The 24983-nt window shown below is 37.0% G+C and overlaps 1 protein-coding gene across 1 annotated transcript in view; it reads left to right on the top strand.

Annotated features, from left to right (window-relative positions):
* The first annotated feature begins 231 nt into the window (after window positions 1-231).
* The window catches only part of fus (epithelial splicing regulatory protein fusilli), a 169795-nt gene continuing 145043 nt past the window's right edge, over window positions 232-24983 (top strand). Inside the window, exon 1 of the mRNA XM_090389689.1 lies at window positions 232-585. Coding sequence (XP_090245815.1) covers window positions 460-585 — 126 coding nt within the window. The 5' untranslated portion in view covers window positions 232-459. The remainder of the gene's footprint in view (window positions 586-24983) is intronic.

Raw genomic sequence — 24983 nt, 5'->3', positions numbered from 1 at the left:
TTTATGTGGGCTCTGACTCCGAATGCCGCGGGGCTAGCGAGTTGCGCCTCTGTCCAACAAGATAAGCGAGTGACGCTGCAACTACCTGTAGCTCCAGGGACGTACCTGCGCACGCATACAGAGGTGCCACGTTTTCAGGTGTGTTGGCCAATGGCAAGTTGCCGGCCCGATGAAGCCGGGCGTCTCGTTGATGCTATCCAAATAGGCCCGTGTTGTTAGTGCATGTGTGTGTGTGTATGTATGTATGTGTGCGTGCGCGCGCGTATGTGTGTGTGTGCGTGTGTATCTCTGTCTGTGTGTTTGTATGCACCGTCGCATGTCATTACTACGCCGGTGAAGGGAGTGAAGTAGCAGCAGTCTCCGATTCCGCTTCGTTTCGGGTTGTAGTGGCGGGGATCTTGGTCCAGGTATCACTTGGGGAGGGGTTAGTTTTCTCTTTCTGTCTGTCTATCTGTCGGTATGGCGTCCAGGTACCTGGTGGTGGTGTATGTGGTGACGGCGGGCCTACACGGCGACGGGCTCGGCAGCGACGAACAAGAGGTCGTGCTGCTTACCTGGTTGGTGGTGGACCTGACTAACAGCAAGGTAAGAGAGGCTCGATTCGGATCTGGGACGAAAGTTGTGTGTGTGTGTTTCTAGGATACTTACTTTATCTTCATTTAAACATACTTACCTGGTAATGTGTAGTGTAGTTTTAACTCTTCTGGTTGTGTCTGGGTTAATTGAGGGGATTTAGCAGTAACGCGTCCGTATGGTAGGGTTGAATGAAATCACGTGAAGTGCCTCGATCGTCTGTGGCGTTAAGGTAAGTTGCATATCGCCTTTAACTTGACACTAACGATAATATCTATATGTCAGAGGAAACATTGTGGACTTGAGAAATTGTGAAATCCTATCTTTTGGAAATTTTAGACTCAGAATAAACTGATATGTGTATATATATATGTGTGTGTGTGCGCGCGCTCTCTCTCTCTCTCTCTCTCTACACATGTAATAAGAACAAAGTGTAAAAGCGTAGGTCGGTTATCTTTAAGTGCATTCACTATAACTGTATCTGTGAAGTTCTTTATCAGCCTGGAAGACAGCAACTAAAGATATACGCTGCGTCTTATTTACAAAACATTTCGATTTAGATAACAAGAGTAAAGGTGAAAGGAGTAAGAAATATCCACCTGGGTTGAGCATAACGTTTATTGACGCGATATACCTCATAAGACGAGAGGATTCTTGTCAAAGCAAATCAGATCTATATAGTCGCGCGCTCACACACACATATGCATGGTTCGTGTTTCGTATGTCAGTTGCGAAACCGGACTCTTCTCTTTACTTCATACTAACCTGTCTACCTCTGTTCTTATGGTGAGAGAGTACCGTCGGTTGGAGAGAGAGGGAAATAACCCCCAAGGGTATTCAGACAGCTATTCTCACCTGCCTCCACTGTGGACCGTCAGCGAGGGGTGAAGAGGTGGGGGAACTTAGTCTGATAGACGACCTTGGATCTCATGCTCCACTCAAGGAACAACGGACTAAAAAAAAAAAAAGACAAGCCGTATTTATAAATTTGGGAGAAAAAAAAGAATAAAAACCCCAGAATTCGTTTTATTTTGTGTACTTTTATCATTAAGGCGATTTCAAAATTTAAATACTATAGTTCTATCCAGGTGCTTGAATTAATTAACTCGAGAGAATTCCACCTGTGAAAATTTGTTTTGTTGAGTATTGTCCATACTCAGAATGCAGACATAAATATAAAACCGAATACTAGGCAGATGATAACGATTTGCTGCCGTTGTATAACTAGATTTTTGAACAGATCTTTTACAGAACCCGTTTCGAGCTGAAATTGTAATGATAGGTTTAAAACTTGAAAGCAGAACACAGAGATAAATCAGGGATATTGCACTCGGATAGGACAACGACCAGCAATACATTCTTCTTGAACAGAAGGAACAGCGCTTGTACTTAGCTGCAAAGAGTAGTTTCGATTTAAAAAAATTTCCTCTTATTTTTATTTAATTTATCAACGTTATTTAAGTATTAGTTAAAATACGCATCTTTTTAACTCGATAATGACATAACTTGAGAAAAGTTTTATCTCCAAATCTCATCACAATTCCTCTGTTGGATGTGTAAATATAAGTTAACTTCATTACCCATGAACAGGTTTGGTTCCTCTCTGCATATCTGCCCCGTATTATTATTCTATTTTTTGAAACATTTATTTAAGGCTTTTGAATTTTGAACAGAAACCAGAGTTGAAATGCAGGCCTAATTTTTTTTTTTTTTTTTTTTTTGTTATTTGTTCTCAAAATATTCAGCTTCGGATTTGGTTGAGAGATTATAATTGCATTTGTATTTATTAATAAAAAATATTTCCATTAATTAAATTTAATCTTTATTGTAATCTAGTTTTATGAAAAAAAGAGTATTCATTTGTCCACTGAATTTTTCAGGAAGCAGCGAATAAATTTTTCATAATTGCTAAAGTTTCGAGACGACTTTCCCAGAAATAGAAGCTTATTTGTTTCACTGTTTTTATTATTCATATTTTATTACGTATGACAAATAGTAATAACATCAACATTTTCTGAAAAAGAAGGTCACAGATTTATTGTAGGTGATAGAGTCATTAGTAATAGCTAGTCACTACAGTATCTATATGAAACGTTGAATATTTCGAAAAAGAGATAACCATATAACTTTTTTTTTGGAAATAGAACTGTTTGAATTGAAATTATAATGATAATATTTAATACTTTAAACGATTTAACATATAGTCAAACCCTATTGTAAGAGCCAAAACTTCATAACAGATACCTGCTGTAAAGAAAACGTATCAAAATCTTCAAACCTGCCTAAGAAAAAGGCAGATTTGTTCAGCTGATTTTTTGTTTTTCTGCTTTTGTTGAGAGTGGGTTTAATTGGTTCGCCAAAAGGTTTTTAAATAATTTATCATAAATATGTTTTATACATAAATTTGTCACCATATTTCCTATTTTCCAAATGGGAAATGTCATGACAAATGCGATTTTTACTGATAATTGTTTTTGATGATGGGATAATTTTCGGATTGGTCAGCGTTCCCTTCTAGATGCAGACTTTGAAAATTTTTTAAATTTCGCCATTTATAAAGAAACTTCAAAATCGGTTGAAATAAAAGATGAGCACAGTTTGATTTTGTTCTTCGGAAATTTAACATTTAAAGTGAAAAATGTCTCTATTTCTTTATGAAGGAATTAATAAAATCATTTTGTTAGATCATCATTTAATGTGACTACTGCTATTCCTCTTGTCCGAACAAAATTAGGTAAACGAATTTCTAAAGCAGTTTATAATTCCAATTAATATTGTAACCTATTGATCGACAATTAATTTTATAATTAGTGAGGTTAGTTTTAGTTTTCCGTTACAAAACTTAACAACTCAAACTATTCAGCTGCAGTACACAGTTCATAAGACAATGTTTACTTAAAAGGCGTTTAAGTAAAAATCGTTTGTTGTGATGCAACTTGATTTTAATGATTTATTTCGGATAATGAATTTGACAATGGATTTACAAATTAGTCGATTCAGAAGTGTTGTTAACTAATTCCGATATTTTTGAAATAATGCGTTGATTTTATGAAATCCTTACAGTATCCCACTGTTTGTCTTAGCATTCTTTTGTATGTGTGTGTGTGCGTGTGTGTCTTGCTGTTTTTGTGCCGTTCCCCTTGCGCTTTGCAGACACCCATCATGGCTTCAATTGAAGTAGATGCTTTACAAGTGATGAGAAGGGCAGGAGGAAGGGAGGGACGAAACACCGGAGACGCTAATCCTAACCCTAGGGAAAGTTTCCCACCCAGACAGCTGAATTTACCAACAGGTTATTTACCTGGTGCATTAAGGTATCAATGTGCTAACTATTTATCTGAAATCTTCGAAATCGCTTGGGGTATTAACCACCAGATGTAATAATGAACTTGCTTCTATTTTAACATATGTATTCATAGAAATTTCTTTTTTATTTATTTATTTTTCAATTTCTGTGAAACGCGCTTTAAAAATCAGAATAGCAATTAATAATTAAGCTAATTTAACATCAACATTCAACATTATATTTCTCTTTATATTTATTTTATAAATAAACGAACAAATCAATACTCCTTCATTCACATACTTCTTTAAATAGTTTTGATGTATCATAGACATACGTTTTTAAACATAATCAAAAATATATGATATATTTAAATAAGCTTTGATTATAATTTGATAAATTAATTAATTCATCATGTAAGAGAATTCTTTGTCGTCAGACCACCGAATCTGTCATTAAAGATTTCATAATACACAAATGAATATTCTCTTCGTTCACTAAAATATTTTACAAGAACTTATTTGATCTTACTATAATCTAATTTTGATCGCTACGTGAAGATATGTTGCAGTTCATGCATACAGGACATGGACAAATTCAAGGTACTGCAAATGGTTAGTAGTAATCCCAAATTAATACCAAACTGTGTGGTACTACACTCACCGTAGTGGAAAATGAAATACCTGGTGATAATTGTGCAGTCAGATATGAATTTCTCTGATCAATGCAGACAGGTTGCAAGGACAGCTCATGGGACTTTGTCAATGATAAACAGGTACTTTGCTAGCAGAGATAAGGTGATTATCCCGTTGTACAAGGCAATGGTTTGGCCGCATCTTCAGTACTGCATACTGGTCTGAAGGCCTCATTTTAGGAAGGATGTAGAACTGCTGGAAAGAGTGCAGAGAAGGGCAACAAGATTGGTAAAGGGGATGAAAGGGTGGTGTTACCAAGAAAGGCTTCAGTATTGCAAATTACAGCGTATGAAGACTAGGCACCTGCGGGGTGATCTGATTGAGGAGTTTAAGGCTTGAATGGATTGAGCAAGCTCAATGCCTATTGCATTCTTCCTCTTGCTCAAATATACACTTGAGGGAGCATAAATTCAAATTGAGGAAGGATGGTTGTAGGATGTGCAGAGTGGTCGATTGTTGGTACATATTTTCCATTTATCTGTTGTTGTGGAGGTGGGTAGTTTCAATAAATTCAAGGAAGAACTAGACAAATTATTTGAGGGAATGGACAGGTGATGTGGGAAGTTTTTTTTTGACTGATGCTTTATACGCTTGCTTTCTTTCATCATTTGCCACTGTTTATACTAATTCTAATACTGACTTCCATTTAACATTATACTTTATTTATTTTGTTTAAGATGATGTTATTTTATGTTCATATTAACCGCTTAATTAGGAGTAAAGTTATGTTATTTTCTTTGAAAGCTTCCACTGCAGCTTATATTTACTACCCGCGAAGATATCTGTAATCTTTTTCTTTCGAAAACGCAGGCTTTTTATCCCACAAGACTTGATCATAGAATAAGCTAAATTTACCGAATTATCATATCAAATCGGAGAGTTCAGTACACTGGTATATCGACACCTAAAATCCTTTGCTGCTTGAGTGGATTTCTTTCACAATTTTGGTGTTTGAACGAACATCACGGCGAACCAATTCACCAAGACATTGAATCATATCCTAGTGGAAAAGCGATATTAGTGCAAGTGTAGTCCAAGCTCACTATTGGCTGACTTATTCTGGATATTCCAGAGAAAATATTCTTTCTGCAAAAATATAAGAGGAAATCCCATTTACAATTAGATGTAACATAGATATCAACTGTATCTTTCCACATAGTACTTCTGTTATTTCATATGACACCTAAATAAGGCCGCCATAGCCTTATGTCACGTGTACTTACGAGGATACATAAGTACACGTGATCGGAGTTCAAGCCCTTGACTGTTAAATACAATGCTGTTCTTGTATTCTCTATATTTTGTGATCTCCTCTGACCGTGTGGTCGTCCTGGAGTATAACCAGAAAATTAATTAATAGATTAATTATAACTATAGCTGGGTAGTCAGTGTTCCAAAATGGAATGAGAGCATGCAGTGTGTTTAGATCTTAACACGACACGACACACATTTCTGGGAGGAGGAGATTGGAAGCCAACGCTTTCATATTTATTAGGTAATAACAGAGGCTATTTTACACTTTTAAGAAATCTTGCTGAGTAATAAGAAATATAACGATGTAATATTGCCTATTACTCAGCAAGATTAATAAGCAATATAACGATGTAATGAATCTGACATAATGATAATGACTTCTCTGGTGATTGGAAACTTAATTTTTATAATGAAGAGGGTCCAAATTAATATTTATATATTTTATTTTATTAATTTATTTTTATTGTTTTGGCAAATCTGTTGAGATCAATAATTCTTTTGATCTCCTTAACATATCTGCCACTGTATATGTGTATAATAAAATGTTATTATTCAGAAATTTCGGATTGGTTTCCAAAATTATATTTTTGAGCAGGTGTCTCCATTACACATTTAGGTTAAGTGCAACTGTGAACCCCTGCTGACAGTTTTCTAAATATCAGTATTTGGGAACTAATATAAATGCACTATTTTAGTGGATGGATTCTATGAATAAGCAGTTCAGTTAAATAGAAGATTTTTTTAATTAAAAGAATTTTTTTTTTAAAATTTCTACCATAATAGATATATCTTCCCAGTATGCATAAAAATAATTATAATTATTCTTAGGAAAATCGGCTTTGGTTTATGGGCTTAAAGGCTATTTTAAAGTTACTGCCAATTAATTTTTCTGAAACATGGAACAGTAATCCCACAACCGTCATAGAAAACCATAAATTAAATTAATTCTTATAAATTAAACCATTTTCTCGAAGCAGTAACTAAAAAAATTCAGCAAACATTAAGGAAAAAAAAAATACCCTGACGTAATCGAGTGGTTAGGGCACAAGCTTATATTAAAATTGTTGCTGCTGTAGTAAACTTGTTAAAGGGTTTGCGTCCACGTGGTTGTTAAATACGATTAATTATTGTATTTATTGTAAAAATGATAAGTTTTAAACTCTTCAGAACTATGTGGTCATTACGGAGTATAAACAGAACATTTTAAAACTTAGACATCCATGCAGAGGACTTCAAGATGTTTTTTAGCCATGCATTCATAATAAAATAATAAATTGTTAATTTATGTTTATAAATAACAAAAGGCAGTTAAATCGTGGACCAAATAAATTTACTAACTTGAGTGATTACAACATCTCTTACAATTAATTAAGAAATGTAAGAGTTTTATGTAAAAGAAAATTAAAACACTGTTTATAAAATGTACGGTTACCGTTTATTTCAGTGGAATTTTCCCTATCCCGTGCCCCATTTATGACATTTGCGATACCAGTTTAGAAACCATTGCCCTAACTGGACTACTGCATTGCTAATGTGTATACAAAATTAACAATAAATGTATTATTATTATTAACCTATTGCTTTCCACACAAATGGAAATTCTTATACGGACAATGGAAATGTGAGTTAAAAAGACATGGTTATTTTTATGGAGAAAAGAAAAATCACATATTTTGAAGGGAGAAAAGAAAAATCACATATTTTGAAGGGAGAAAAGAAAAATCACATATTTTGAAGGGAGAAAAGAAAAATCACATATTTTGAAGGGAGAAAACCTCACTTAGTTAAGACTCTTTAGTATTAGACCAGTACTATATTTGAAAAAGATAGTTTTTAAGTTGCAAAAATATTGGGCCACTTTGCAAATTCAACCAAAGACAAACAAGGTAATAGAAATATAGAAAACTAGGAAAATATACCGATACTTGAAGAATATATTTTTAAAACATTAAATCAGCTACAGCCTTAATAAAAATGACTTTCTGGTAGTTATTTTCCTTGACGTGACCCAAGCTGATTGACCTAATTTATTATAATATCTAAGAAAATATAATACATCAATATGGAATTAAGAAAGTGTTAAATATACTATTAAGCAATGAGGAAAATTATTAAATATACATTCGTAAATTAATTCAAAAAAATTATTTTTATGGTTAGATAGTTTTTAAGTTGCATAATAATAATCTTTCGTTTTCGGAAATGCAAGTTTGTTAAAAAAATGCAGTTGTCAAAAATTAGAGATAGTAGTCCTTAAAAGTTATGTAGTTGCAGAATTTTAGGCGCATCAGTAATTTAAGCCATATTGCGCAGTATGTAACATGTGTTTTCTGTGTGATCCGTTGATAGCAAAACTAAGAAGGGCTCAAAAATCCCGACTTTCCGGAAGAAAAACCATGCTACCCTCGTCTGAGAGCGACTAACTCAGCCACGTTGCAAAAAATACCCATAAAAGTTCTTCGCGTCATTGACAGGGGATTCGAACTCAGATCTTTTCCATCCTGTGTGGGTAGGACGGTGATTATACCAACTGTGCTACCCCCAAGGACCTTAAAGTTTAACCTCAAAAGATATTTTCATGGTAAGACTATGCAATGACATTATTGATACTTTTTATCATATAGCCTTTATAATCCCAGTGTCTATAAAAGTTGTAATCTGTCATGCATTGCTATCTTCTCTTGTTATTATGTGATGAATATTTGGAGGTGTGTGGGGGGGGGGGTTATCCCGTGACTTATTGCGGCTTTTTTTTTTCTCAGCCCACATAGTATCAAAATCATCCCGGGAACACATCCTGCAACACAGAATGGCTGGGGAAACCACCGCACTAAGTCGGTGACTTCCTTAGAACAGCCAGGGTGCTTTGCACTGGTATCGTGGAATCTATGGAGAAGAGATTTCAGATTACTTTTCACTAGCTATTTCCCTTGACGTGACTAACACTGATTGCTTTATTGTTCATAAGGGTTATTGATATTAATTGACTGATAAATCTCAGAAGTCTAATTATTACAAAAAAGGAAGAAAACGAGAACAAGGAAGAGGGATTTTAGAATAAAAAAAGGGGAAATTAACGTTATTGTACTAGTATAATTTAATTGCATATAGAATAAACAGTTGTAATAAATTCATGAAAAATCTTTTCAAAAATGTAAATGCTGAGTAAGATGTAACCATAATAATGAACAGAAATGAATACAGAGCAACTACTGATTACTTAAGTTATATGAAGTGAAATAATCTACTCACGATCTATTGATAGAAAGGGCTCGAAATGGAGAATTTGATAGGACACTCATCAGGATAATACGTGCAGAAGGCAGTTAGCTCGTATATATAACATTACAGATGCATATCACGAACTAGAACGGCATTCTAACTTCCACTCTGAGCCTTGAAACTATGGTCGTTAATGAAATCGTCATAAGCATTTGTCAGTGGAGTCCAGCTTGCGGGCTGAGATTGGCCCTCGGAGTACTGCGAGAAATATTTAGTCTTTTTCCAAGTTCTCTTCTGTATTCAAAATAGTAATGGCAGCTGCGGCCTTAGAAAACATGAAGTGAATATTATCATTTGTTTCTGAGACCATTATGGTTGTGCCTTTCGTATACACATTAAGGTACAAATTCCGCTGGCCATAACTATTTCAAACCACAGCTATTAAAGTAAACCCTGTAAGCATATACGCCTGTAGGCTCTATACTGCCTGCTCCTAGCCTGAATGTTTCAATATGATCGTCACTCATGAAAAGATTGGACACTACTAAAACGATAATTGCGATTAGAATTGTTTTGGATGATCTACTTTCTTACAAAAAATGTTATTACCTAATGTATGAATAAAATAAAATAATACATGATTGTCTGTCTGCACTTCTTTTTTACGTATGCCTATGAAGAAATAAATATAACTTAAAAGTAGTTTAGTCTGACTTTTATAAAGTTCAATTGAAAATAATAGAACTTGTAATAATAAAATCTCATTCAATTGATGTTACTTTTAGCAGGACTGTAATGAACTCGTATAAAACTTAAATAATATTTTATTATTATTTAAGTTAAGTAAGTAATAATAAAGTAATATTATTTTATTATTAGTTAAGTATAAAACTTAAATAATATTTTATTATTATTTAAGTTTTATTTAACTGTTCCTTCTTTATAATTTCCTTTTGTTTAATGTAACTTGCTGATAAGGATTGTTGTAGTAGGATTTTAGGAGCATCAGCGACTAAGGCCATAATGCTCCGTGTGTTCTGAGGTCGAAACCAGAGTTTGTGGAAGGAAAAACATGCTGCCCTCGCCTGAGACTGACTAACTAAGCCACGTTCTGAAAAAGGCTCATAAAAATTCATCACGTTATCGACCAGACTCGAACTCAGATCTTTGCCACCTGGTGTGGGTAGGACGGCGATCCTACTAACCGTGCTACCCACAAGGGTGCTGATAAGGAGACCTACCTCATATGTATATACTCACGATCTATTGATAGAAACTTAGAAGGGCTCGAAATGAACAATTTTACCAAACACTCATCAGGATAATACGTGTAGAAGATAGTGTGATGTATTATCCTGGTTACCTGGTCGTATATTATGCAACATTCTTATAGCCCAGTAAATTTGTATTGTATTCTATTATTATTATATTACACTGAGTGATCACTGAATTATGACCACCCCTATGAAAACTGAATTGACCCTTTGACTACATGAGGAACGAGAGTGCGGAGTTAGTCGATCTAACGTAGCATAGATAAGGTGTCAGTGGTTCAGTAGGCAGTAAAATTCCGAGCGCGATGGATAAAAGGAAGGATTTAACCGACTTTGATAAAGGACAGATAAAGGTGCTCGACAAGCTGTGCCTCGATATCCCAAACGGCTGAACAGATGGGGGTGGTCGAGGGCCGCTGTAATTAAAGTGTACCAGGACTGGCGTCAAAATGGTCAAACAACGACCCGACGGCAAAACTGCAAAGGTCAGCAAAAGGTTAATGTTAGAGGTGAGCGCTGGGTCCGACGACTCATACAGGCGAACAGGCGCAGCACTGTTGAAGAGTTCACTACCCAATACAACATGAGTCAACCAGGAACAATATCCGGAATGACCATGCGTCGCACGCTCGCACGTATGGGTTATACCAGCAGACGATTCCAACGGCATCCTCTCCTAACCAAGGTTCATCGGCGTAAAAGACTCGCCTGGTGCAAAGAGCATGCAAGTTGGACGTTAGAAGACTGGAAGAAGATGTGCTGGTCGGATGAGTCACGTTATTTACTCCACACCGTGGATGGTCGTGTACGGATTTGGCGTAAACAACATGAGGCTCTTCATCTATCATGCATAGTATGAAAAGTGCAGGCTGGTGGAGGCTGTTGTATGGGGTAGGCATGTTTCACTGGCAGGAACTTGGACTCCTGGTGCATGTGGAACAACGTATCAGTGGTCTCCGCTATCGTCAATTGCTTGCTGACTGTGTACACCCCACTGTTACACTTTTTGCCGAATGGCGATGGTGTCTTCCAAGATGACAATGCGCCGAACCATCGGGCACTTGATGTGCAGGAATGGTTTGAGAAACACAGTTCTGACTTCCAGCATATCAATCAGCATATCTGACTTCCAGCATATCAGCATATCGAACTCCGTCGATATCAATCCCATAGAGCACTATTAGACACTATGGAAAGGCATATCAGGCGTCTGGATACGCCAATCACCTCCATACCTGCATTGCTGACCGCATTACACACAGCTTGGTTGGCCATACTTCACGAACGCTTCCGACATCTTGTTGAATCAATGCCACGTCGGACACTGCTGTACTGAAGGCAAAAGGAGGACCTACGAAGTATTAGGGTCATAATTCAGTGATCACTCAGTGTATTTCTCCCTGACTGGGAGTTCCACCCCGTGACGGGTATTGTTACCAAGAACACACGGTGGTTGATATTTCTGGTGTTACGGTTGGTCGAGGAACTGTCTGATTATCCTACAGAGGTTCAGGATTGCGACTTTCTGGAATTCCTTGTAGGTGTTCTCTGGGAGGTCTAATCTGCTAGGCTGTTATGTAGGGTCTTTGGCACCATACAGGTGGTTGACACGATGATCGGGATGGTCGTTACTTGTTGCATATACTACATCTCTTTGATTTCCAGTGTTAGGTTCGTGTACTTCCTGATTTTTTCCTCATGGGTCTTCTGGAAGTTTCCAGTGTTGGGAACCCCTGTGCCAATCAGATAGGTAGCTTTTTCCTTCTTGTCGACATGGGTTATGTCCGGTCTGTTGTATGGGATTGTCTTGCCCGTTTTTATGGCGCGGTTCCAGTACAGCTTGTGGGTTGGGGTTCTAGTAATGCCTGGAGTTTGTACTTGTAATACGGTACACTTTCTTTGATCAACTGATATTTCCCTGCTAGCTTGTGATGTATTATCCTGGCTACCTGGTCGTGTATACGAGTGTACTCAGTTTGGGTGATCACCTTGCATCCCGCGGGATATGTTGGATCTTTTCCGAGGCCAGGTGGCATCATCGACATGTGTCATCTGGTACACCGGGCTCCTTGGCGATATATTTTCTATAGTTTATATTATTATTATTAATGATCGTCGCAATCCACCCCATATTACAACACTGGAATTTTTTGTGCATTGCTGATTCGGATTCCAACAAGAATCTAAGATTCAGCGAGGTATCGTCGTAAAATGTGATATGTTCCCAGTAGTGTCGCTTTTTGTAACTACCAAGTTGTTATCCTGTCTGTGCTAGTTTCCAGATGTTTCTTCAAACGTCTTGGAATGGCAACCATTTCTCCAGTCACTACTGGAATAAAAGTTGCTTTTTCCTCCCAGATGCTGGACTTCGACTTGTAGATGCCCATATTTTGTACTTTTTTCTTCAATTCTGCTCGCTCCTGGAGTTACCGCATCGATCAGTGTTACTTGCTTCTTCTCAACCAACCATAGTGATGTCTGGTGCATTAATAATATCCATTTGCTTATCAGTTTGAATTTATTTGGATTATTATTATTAATTGGAAGAAGGGATTATTATTATTATTATTATATACAAATCCTTTTATTCTGACAAGCATATTCAATCCAATTCAATTAATAATGCCTTCTTTTCTTTACGAATTCATTCCAAAATGATCGATTTATTAACAAGTTATGGAACTAACTAATATTATTATTCCAAAATTTAAGTTTTGTTAACTCGCTGATGACAGTTGGCATTATCGCCGTCCTTCCCCCCCCCCTCAACCGGCTGGAAAAGACCACAGTTCGAATCCCCTCAATGATTCGAGGAGTTTTTATGGGCCTTTTTCACAACGTCTTAGGTAATGGTTGTATGGTTTTTTTTTCGTTCAGCAAACAGGCATATCGACCCCAGACATACACTTTACAGACATAATATATAACGCAGTAATAGAGCTTAAGCTGCTAATGCGCCTAAAACTCCCTACAACATTTATTCTTATCAGGATTTGATTGCAAGGTTGTTTTTATACATCTTCTGTATAGAGTTATAATAATATAATATAATAATAATTTGTTATTTAGTTTTATTTAATTGATGAAATAAAACTTTTACTTAGATAACTTTACATAACTAGACGTGACTTTTACTTATTTGATTCATGTATCGATTTCCATTTATCAATTAAGCCTCATTAAGCCTTATTTTTTGTGTGGATTATGCAGTTATCTCAATGTCCTCCAAAGAACCTTACATCTCTCCTAATTTTTCAGTTCTCCACGCTATCTGTTCGTAATTCTTAACTTTGTTGAAAAATCTCACGGTTCCGGATTGTTTCAGTTGTTTTTTCTCCTCTTACTAGGTCAATTAGTTCGCATTTAACTCCTCTCTCTCTCTCTCTCTCTCTCTCTCTCTCTTTTCTAACGCTCTGACGAAGTGAAAGACATTGTGTATTACAACCTACCAAAGAGCATTTTCTCACAAGTTTTTCCCCTTCCATTTTAACTTTCTGTCCTGACAAAGGGCCTCTTAACATGTTAACTTCTAAAATCTCACGAGTCTGGAAATGGCGTGAAACGAACTTAATGCACAAAGAAGGGGAACTTCGAACTTTTCTCTCTGTTTAGTGCAGCTGTCCCCCTGTCTTTCTCCTCCCCCAATATTTTGATATGGTTTCAAAAATAAAAGCAGCAAAGAGTGGAGCAAAATTCATTTACATTCAACTCACCTTACTGAATAGTTAGGAGAATAATTAGATCAAAAGTGAGTGGTAACTTGTGTACCGTTACTAGTGACATTTTGCTCTGTGATTTTTATATCACCTAGGTGAGATCAAACCGCTGTATATAAATGAACGAATTCAATCATAAATATTTTTCGGTCCACAAGCATACCACGGTGTTTAAGCATGTTAAGTGCCAAAGCAACTAAGGTCACGAGGAATGTGTGGTTGTATCTCTTAGCGGGTATTTTTCGATCGGGATTCTAACCTAGACTATTCTATGAGGGTGAGCACACCACAACTTTAAATATTACTAATATTCAGTATCTTTAGGCATCTTTTTGCACATGGTTTACTCACGTGGTTCATACTGTCTTCTGATTTCTTATTTTCTTTTTATCTTTTTTATGCTGCTGTTAATTAGAATACTGATTGTGCGATGAATTTATAATGACAAACTTTAGCCTCATAATCGTACCTAGCAGTCGAAATGAATTTGGTACTGACACAAGATGAACTTTCTCATAGAATCAACCAGTTAGCCTAACAAGTGAGTTTCCAGTTCCATGAAATAATCAACCTTAATGCACTTCTTGAATCGATTCTGCTCGCCGAGGAGACAAACTTTAATACTGATACCCTACGTTTACTCAGGGAGTTATTCTCCCGCTTACAATAGATTATTAGAATTAGGGCTTTTAAAACGTGATTGGAAGTCAAGTCCAAAACTAAGATCATGATTTCAAAAGACAAACTGCTTATTTTCAGAACTCTAAACCTCTAAATGAAATATTCCCACGCTAAGAGAAATAAGAAGTCGAATTTAAAAGAAGTAATTTAGTAAGTTGCCACTTTTGAATAAGTAGAGCATGACATTCAAGTCGCCAACAATCGGAGTTGTCAGAGAAATCCTTGTGATATAAGAATTGCTCTTTTATCTAGCTCTTACATATTCGGTTAGCTAATCTTGTTGGGAAATTCAACCGTAAAATAGTTTGATTACCGAAAAGAATTTCCGATGTATTTCATTTAGGTGTAGGAAACAACTCAACCAAGGTCTGGTCGGATCTGTTTGTCTGTAGGTTTGGACTCTCTTTCTCTCCTCCTATTAAGTTTTGCCAGTAAAAACCTATTGTTCTCTACTGTTAATAGCCTTGCGTAGACAAATGATTCACGAATAGTCTAATTCAACAGAAAAACGGCAAGTGTAGTCTATATTCGTTGCCGTAAAAACCATACTCGACAGATGAAACCCGGAACAGATATATCTGTTCGATGATCCCTTCTGTGACCCTGTATCTGTAGATACCAATGTTATAGTCCAGTTTTTAAATTGAAGTTCGTTTCTACTCTGGTAACTTATACAAAAACTCGAGAACTGTTTACAAGTATGAATTTTAAGAGAATGTTTCATTTTGTTATTTATTATTAATATCCATCAACCATTTCCTGGTGTTATTCTATCGCTTTTGTTTATTTTGTGATGCACGCTTAGGGACCATATAGATAGATGTCACGATCTTTTGAACTTTTCACGCAAATATGGGTTGGGGCGTTGTCAATCCATGCATCATTAGCTAATTCCACTCTCTGTTGTAACGTCTATGATTTCTCTTTCCGTTTTAACCACACACACATATACCTTTAAAAACAATTCATTTCATGTTGACCTTGTAATTCTCAGTCAACCATGCCACACTTTTATTAAACTATACCATAGGAGTTCCCTCCTTCGTCCTGTTCCAATTTACATAGTTTTATGTCTGAACGCATCAACATTTCTGGCGCAACTGGTGGAGCATAGAACAGAACGATGTATCCGTGTAAAATAGTTCCTCCTGCAGGTCGTTTTCAAGTTAGTGATGCGTAAATTGGGGTATGGGAGTGATTAATTAACTAAAAACGAGAGTCGAAACGGTCATCTGAGATGTGTGGCAATACTACGAAATAAATAGGTGGAGTGATTAACGTAAGTTATCTGATATCCAGTTGCATTTATCACTTTATTTTTTGGGTAACACATTGGTTACACTCTCTGTCCATCTATACCGTTTGTAAAGGGGCTGGGTTTAAATCCCATCAAGTTGGAAGGAATTTCATTGGTTTTTTTTTCACACTGTGGACAAGTTAGTTTATCTCAAACAGGGGTTGAATGGCTTCTCGCTCCCCAGAAATGCCAGATTTTCATCCAGCAAACAGGCAATTCGACCATAGACAGAATATATTATAGACAATTTATACATCATTTGTTACTTTATCACTGTCAAGATTATCTTTCTCCATTCGCTACTGGCAATGAAGAAATACCAAAGATAAATAAATAAATAACCTTTATTGGTACACATAATTTATACTTAAAACATGCATTAAGTATTCTTATAGCTATTTCTCTCATTGAAATTATGCCAAGCATAATTTTAGAAAATTAATCCTCCTTTTAAAGGATTTTTTATATTGCAAAACTTCCATGCACTTTTTGCTCAGTTTATACTATTGAAGGTCGTACTTTCTTAACTTTACCTCCCTCTGTGGAGGAAAAACAAAGCATATTTTATTTCTATTGACGAGCTTTGTAACCAAGGTGTCATTTTTATAGAATGCTACCATGTCGCTTTTATATTATTAATTATTTGCTGTGAGTTAGAGTAAGACATATGTCCATTCATTTTCTTGTGACATTCCGGTAAATGTCATAGAAGTCAGCCTTTTGTGTTCATGCAACCAAGAATGAATAGAAATCAGTTGAATGCGAACGAATGGAAATAAAATTATGTATGTACGTAACATATTCTGAAAAATATGACACTTCTAGAAACAGAATAAAATAAGTACAGTAATAAATTCCAAATGGTGTACAGGTTATTTAAATACCCAATGCCGATAACTATATTAGAATTTAATAGGTAGTTATTACTAACTGTGTAAAAACGTCTAATTGTTAGTGGTTTGTATTTTCGATTGGTATCCATTGCCTCGTTTTTGTCACGTAGAACAAGTGTTGTTTGATAAGTTTCTAGCCTCATAGAAGGGAGATGTATTTTTTGGTGCTTATATAGGTTTTAAATAATTTGAACAGTTTAAAGGAGTTTGCTTATGCACAGATAATGCACACACATCATTTCTACTACTAAGGTAGTTTTAATGCATCGTTTTAATTATATCTCATATTGTGAATACCTTCACAACGAATTGCCATGGTATTGCACTACCTCGAATAAGAAACGCTTCACCTATGGAGAAGACTAAACGATGCTTTAAAACTACCCTGGTAGTAGAAATGATTCGTGTGCATTACCCATGCCTAAGCAAACTCCTTCATACTCCTAGGCATTTAGCCAAGAAATATCTTTTAAATTTGAACAGTTATATGAACGCATGCAAAGTTATAGTTCAAAAGTTACAACGCTTGTGTTTTTTGGTTCAAATTTCGAGCCTGCATATACGGAAAAAAATGAATATAGAGTGGTAATAAAATATCTTTATAAAAAGGAATTATCGAGAAAGGATAGTCATGAAAACTTGGTAAATACATTGGAAGAATCTGCCTCGTCATATGCAATTGTCAAAATTTGGGTGGCTGAATTTAAATGTGACAGAATTAGCATTGAAAGTACCAAAAATAAATAAATAACAGCAGCCGCTCCAGGTTGGTTGGTTGTTATAGGCCAGGGGTTCTCAACCAGGGGAGAATTTTAGGGTTTCAGGGGGGGAATTGGGACCACAGATTGACAGACTCAAACTGTTGGAATATTGATCTTTCTACAAACTACAAATCTACAGATTGTACATAATCTACAGGACATTACACATTATTGGATGTCACATATTAAATTAAAAATAAAGATAAATATTTCACTTTTTTATCTTTTTGGAATGCACCTTTTGAATCAGACAATCTTGGAAAGGGGGGAATGACATTCTGACATATGGTAAAAAGGGTGCATGGGGCAAAAAAGGTTGAGAACCCCTGTTATAGGCTTTTAGGCGAATCAATGACTTAGACCATATTACGCCGTATATACTATATGTGTATTAACTATATAATATCGGTGTAGATACACCATAGTTTACCCATACATTTGAACTACGTGTGTAGTGTAAAAGGCATCGTTTTAATTTTATCTCATATTGTGAGTGCCTTTTACACTACATACGTAGTTCAAATTTATGGGTAAACTATGGTGCATTTACACCGATATTATATAGTTAATTACCTAAACCCATAAGAAATTTATGCCTTTTGCATTTCGCTTCTAATACATATACTACATGTGTAAATTGCGTATGTTTTGAGGTGGATTTGCTGTTTGCTGAAGAAAAAAACCGTGCTACCCGCTCCTGAGACCGACTAACTCAACCACGTTGTGAAAAAGACCAATAAAAATTCTTGGAGTCATTGACGGGATTCGAACTCAGGTCTTTTCCACCGGATGTTGTTGTTATTTGGTTTTTAGGAGCATTAGCAACTAAGGCCATATTGCTCCGGTGCGGTGGTCATTCCCTGACCTTTCCGCATCTTCCGTATTTGGTGGTGACGGGCTCGAACCCCGGTCTAATCAAGAAGCGTGTGCTACGCACTGCTGCTCCTTCCCACCTGGCTACGGAGGCGCTCCACCGGATGTGGGAAGAATTGTGATTATACCACCTGTCTACCCACGAGGGCAGCTACTCCAGAAAGCATCAATCAAGTTCATGGCATGGTGATGGATGATCGGCAAGTAACTGTTAGGAAAATATACAACAAGAGAAATCCTCTCTCAGACTGACCTTGGAAATGGCATCTTGGGCCATCCTGAAGGATCAATTTTTGAAACCTTGGGATGTGATATTTGCCCGGAAGACTGCGAGCACTCTGAAGGGGCTTTCGCTAGACAGAGGAGCAATCATAGCCCGGATGAAAGGCAGGAGGAGAACCGTAAAGAATATGTCTCGCGTACGGAATTAAAGGATATCCTTGCAGACTGCATCAGCCCCTTTTCGATACAGGCTGTGGAATACGCTGAAAACCTCGCGAGCAATTTCATCCCTGTACATAAAATGCTACAGGAACTGCAGGAAGAGAATTTTCTTCTCAAAGAACAAAACAGTAAAATATTGCACACCCTTAAACGACTGGAGGAAAAGCTAGGATGCTTTGAATCAGTCCTCGTTGCACAAGGTGGCTCAGCGGCCCCCGTAACCGACGAAACTTGCTATGCGAGGCAGAGCTACCCAAAGAAAAGTAGAAGTGGTATGCATGGATTGTACAGGATGACAGAAAGCATTCAAAATCAGAAACAGAAGACAAGAAAAGAATTGAATTCGGGGGAAAACATATCAGAACGAATTGCAAAACTACAAGACAGCCAAATAATATGTGAATTTCAAGCCCAGCCGGGAACTGTCTGTTTGCAGCAGGACCTAGCAAGCAATAGCACCAAATCCAGTGAAACTTTAGGGGCATTACAAGGAAATGGCTCCACACATTCCACTAGGAAAAGTCGAAACCAAAATAAAGAAGTCTCAGAAATATTAGGACAACAGGAATCAACTGAAATGATTGGGGCATCCATGTATTCCAAGAGTACGATCGCGAGAGTTACATCTTCCCCCTCAAATCATGTTCCTGCAAACCCACTCACTTATGCGCACATCACTATGCTACCTAAAAAGCATAACACGTTTGAGGGTAGAAAAACCCGCCCATCCCAAAATTTCATGCCTAGTCTTGCCGAGGATAGCCGACGACATAATCCAGTTCACAGAGAAAGTATTAATGTGTCTTCCTGTAACACACCAGAAACAAACAAACGGTTTTCTGAAATGTACAACATTACTTCCGTTGCAACCAGAGAGCAAATTTTTGTATCAAGGCTGGGACCCACAACACAGCCCAAAAATATTAAAGCCATGTGTGAGGGCGAACATGGGATAACTGTGGAAGTAAAGCAAGTGAAAACACGACACCCAGCTTACTCCTCCTTTATAATCTCTTGTCCACCAGATAAGGCAACTCGCCTACAAGACGTAAGCGCCTGGCCAGTAGGTACCTTAGTCAAGCCCTACAGAGACAGATGGGCCAGACCACTGGTTAAAAATGATGCAAGGAATCGGGCTCAATAGCAATCAAGAAAACTACCCCCAGCTGGGGATGCAGAACATCACATCCACCTGTTTGCACAAAACGTGAGGAGCATCTCAAATAAGCTCCACACCCTACAAACGATGATGATGTACGGGGACCTGGATTTCATTTGCCTAATCGAAACCTGGTTGGGAAATGGAAAACAGTTAGATCGGCTAACTGCGGCAGCAAACTGCAAATGTGTGGGAACCGGAAGAACAGATAGGCGAGGAGGGGGAGTTATAATTTGCTATCAAAATAAATACCAGTCTATAAGAGAACGAAAAACCAATTCAAATAATTTTGAAGGGATTTGCGTTACCTTTTCAAAAGAGCACGTGAAAATACAGATATGCATCATATACCTCCCACCTGAGCACACAAAGGAGACAAGAAACGAACTCTATGCTTGGCTTGCTGCAAATCTAAAGCCATCAGTCGACACAATAATAGCCGGAGATTTTAATTTGCCTCTTCCGAAACACAGGGAGGCCAAGAAAGAGCTGGATGCTACATTGGGTGCATTGCACTTGACGCAGCTTCCGACACCAGTAGCAAGGGGAATGCAGCAACTTGACCTGTTGTACCATAGTTCCTTAGACATAAGGCTAACGCAAAACTGCATAAAATTTAAGTCGGACCACAATCCCATTGAAATAGAAGCAGCACTGAAGATACACAAATACATGCAGGGTAACCACACGAACTGGGAAAAGCAAAGTAAGTATCTTTTCTCCGTGAAGTATATTAATGCAGAGGTCATTCTCAGTCACCTGACTAGTTACAACTGGAATGACCTGCAAGAAAAGCCAGTAGACGAAGCTTTAGAAATGATCACTAAAAAGCTATACCAAACAGCATTGGAAGGAGCAGCAAAAGAAATCAAAATATCTGAGAGAACAAAGGAATGGTTTAACCCACAACTGAAAGAAAGTTTCCTCAGGAAGCAAAAACTGTATAGAAAATGGCAAAGAACGGGTCATCCTGCCGATCACATTCGTTATAAGAAAGAAAGAGCACATTTCATCAAAGCAAAACGACAGGCACACTGCAGTGTTATTCATAACAAACTAAAACGAGCAAAAAGAATTACTAGCAATAGAAATAGCACAGAGAATATGACAGAATGCATTTTCAAGGAATGGGCTAATAACACTTTTAGTAACCTGCATGGACTGAATCAAATTGAGAACACTGATAATGGTAACAAAATTTTGGAATTCCTGAAAGATTTAAACAAGCGAAACTATTCGGCAAGAGAGGAACCAACAAGACCTCCATTGAGTGAAATACAAATCACCAAAGAGAGCGTAATGAAAGCAATCAACGATCTGCCCAATAAGGCCACTGTTGGACCAGACAAATTTCCAATGTTCATCCTTAAAATAAGTAGCCCATTTATAATAGATCTATTACTGCACATCTATCAGAAAATCATCAGGTCAGGAGCTTTCCCGCAAGCTTGGAAAAATTACATTGTAACCCCAATACCAAAGATTAAACACCCCAAATTGGCTAAGGATTACAGACCAATTTCTGTTAGTTGCACCCTACAGAAGGTATTCGAAAAAGCGCTTCTTCCCACCATCAATCAACACTGCTTCAGCCATAGACCACCACATTTGCACTCAGTTATTTCGGGTAGATCAACAATAACAAACTTACTGGAAACCCTTTTTCGCGTGCAGAAAGCACTAAATGAGAAAAAGCAAATTGATATTATTTTTTTGGATATCTCCGCAGCCTACGACAACGTCTCAATTCCAGCGCTCATTGCGATTTTGAAGAATTATTTTAATGTAAGAGGAAATCTGTTAACTATAATAACCAGCCTGCTAGAACATAGGAAACTTATTGTTAAGCACCAAAAGCTACAATCTTGCTTTACCATCTCGCAAGGAGTGCCTCAAGGGGGAGTTCTTTCGGCTACTCTCTTCGCGGCCGTCCTGGAGCCGTTTCTTGCACGGTACTACAATTTTATAACATATGCTGACGATGTAAAATTCTTCATCACTTCCAAAGACCATGAATCAGCAGAAAGTATTTGCCAGATGGCAAATAGCACAATCCGAGAATTTGAGAGCTACCTGGATTGCATCGGGCTCCGTATTAATGCACAGAAGTCTGCCCAAATGACCATAAGTTACAAGCAGAATAAAAATGACATCTCAATCTCTGTGAACGGGTCTAGTGTGGAAAAAGTGCACTCTCACCTGGACCTGGGTCTTAAGTGGGATGACAGACTCACCTTTGCTCAACACTTCGCCCATATGAAGACAAAAATATTCGCCGCTTTATGGGCTACTAGGCAGGAACTGGTAGGAATTAGGGATCCTCAGCTAGCGACCAAGTACATTTTAATGTGTGTCCTGCCAATTGCAATGTATGCCTCGCAAATCTGGTCTTCAGCTCCAGATTCACATTATAAGTCCGTCCTTGGGATCGAGTACTGGTTCTTGCGATGGCTTAACAGAGTTGCTGGCCACCCTTTTACTATCTCAAGGGCCATTCTCTACTCAAACCTTAACATCACACCCTGGATGCAGCGGACAATTAACAGGAACATACACACTCTCGCACAAATGCTCACAGGCAGAGTGGATGCTCCAGTCCTGGATAATATTCTAGTTAAACCGCGTGCCACTGCTAGACGTTGCGGAGAACTAAATAATCCACTGCGTTCAGTCCTGAACAATCTTAGTAGCCTGCAAAGATTCTTCCCATCAAATGCAGCGAGAATATTTAACTCACTACAGATAGATGCCGAAAAACTGTGTGAGGATGCAACATACCGGAAAGAGATCTTCCAGGATTCGTACAGACTTACCGAAATATGAATCGGCCGCAAAGTACTAAAGAATTGTGAATAAAAGTGAAGCTTTCTGCTTTAAGAACAATAATAATCTGTTGACTGTAAAAATATACCTTCTGTAACAGTTATGTTAATATGTAAGTTATATGTTGGAATTATTAATGAATTGTAAATATATGAGCTGTATAATGTTTGTACACAATCATAAATGTGTAAATACTGTATGTATTAAACATAAAATGTGTATATAATATTTCGGGACGAGACTACGTGTTCAGTATATGTAACCCACTGCACGTAGTATCTCGTACCCTGATATGTACTTAGCACCCTCCTGGCACTTTGCCGTCCCGGGGTGGTTTCCTTATGGAAATAAACAGATAATAATAATAATAATAATAATAATAATATTAGAGGCTACTGGCATCTCAAGTAAACGGATTCAAAACATTCTGTCGAAGGAATTAGGTATGGTAAAGGTTTCTGCATCATGAGCACCCGCATTTTGACAGCCATTCAGTAACGTCTTCGATTGAAAACTTCAACAAAGCACCTTTTTTTTTCTTCATTATCAAGAAGACCCGGATAACTTTCTGACCCAATATGTAACTATAGCTGAAATATGGCTTTAACGCTAACAACCATCATCTGCAACTAATCTCATCGGCAGGCAAGGACATAGCATCTTTCTTCTGGGGATCAAACTAGATAATAATGGTAGATCATCTTAATAAACGGATAATTCTATGCTGACTTAGTAACTGAATTATGAGATGCAATCATGTCAAAGAGGCCAGGAAAGATGACTAAAGGTGTTTTGTTTTACTAAAAGAATGCCCGTATTCACACATCGGCCGTTGCCAAGGCTTGAATTCATCAGGTTGGCTATGCACTGTTGTTCCACCCACTATATTCGCCATTCCATATAATTTTTACCTGTTTTTTTTTTTTTTTTTTTTTTTCTAAATTGAAAACCAACTTGTCTGAAGAAAATTTGGATTAGTGATAATGTGATAGCGGCCGCACACTTCTTTTTTCTGGCCCCTTGAGAAAGCGACTAAAAAACTGGGATCATGAATCTGGAGCGTCGCTGGAAAAAGTGCATTGAATCACATGGAAATACATAGAAAAATATTGTATAAAGTCAGCGTCATATCATAACTCCTTCTGTACTAGGCTATAAAATTATCAAACCGCTGTCTTAAATTCGCTGAGAGTTCGTATTTATTTACCAGTATTCTATTTTGAAAACGCTTCCTTTGTGAGCTCAAAGAGCAGTTCGAACAGGTATGTGTTTAAGTAGTTAAATGTTTCAATAGTTGTCATACAATGTCGAATAATACATGTTTAATAGCGTTTAAAATTATATTATTATACGTTGGCTTGCGTGCGTGTCGAGGAATTGTTATTAGTTTAATTTTAAAGTACTTTGAAGCAATAGGCCATTGTCACACCACTTACAATGAATAATTTCATACTTGATGTCATTTCGATTTTTGCTCTGTTACTTTAGCGTTACAGAATTAAAAAACTAAGGGTGGTGATTATTAAAATTCAGAATTATTTGATTGAAAAATGAGTTATGGTTCAATGAAAACACAGAGACCCACTCTGATGGAAAATTATTTTAAAAGTCCTTCACTTATAAATTTTATTAAATTTTAAACCGATATTGTATATATATATGCTTCAGTTCTTCATACGAAAAGGGAAAAAAAATGGAAAAGTTTCCATTAATTTCCTGGTCATCCTGTTTTTACAAGTGATATAAGTTTAAATATTGCACGATTCACTAAGGCGTGGCTAATCTTTAGGAAGCCTTTCCTCCTTTCGATAGCTTTGATGTTTTTAAGAATTTAAAGTGGTTTTAGCATCGTATGTACCGGATTTTTTTTTTTTTTCATCAGTAAATTTTTCAGTGTAAAAATAGAAATAGTTTTTATTTTATTAAATTTATTTTGTAAAATACAGAAAGATCTGTCTCTGTGATATAAATAGTTTTAGTTTTTAATTTATTAATTTATTTTTAATATGGATTTATAATGTGAATTCACCGACGT

The sequence above is a fragment of the Mastigoproctus giganteus genome, chromosome 2, assembly GCF_048544385.1.
Source record: "Mastigoproctus giganteus isolate SK-2022 chromosome 2, ASM4854438v1, whole genome shotgun sequence".
NCBI lineage: Eukaryota > Metazoa > Arthropoda > Arachnida > Uropygi > Thelyphonidae > Mastigoproctus > Mastigoproctus giganteus.
The sequence above is the reverse complement of the archived record's forward strand: the minus strand, read 5'-3'. Positions and strand labels throughout refer to the sequence as shown.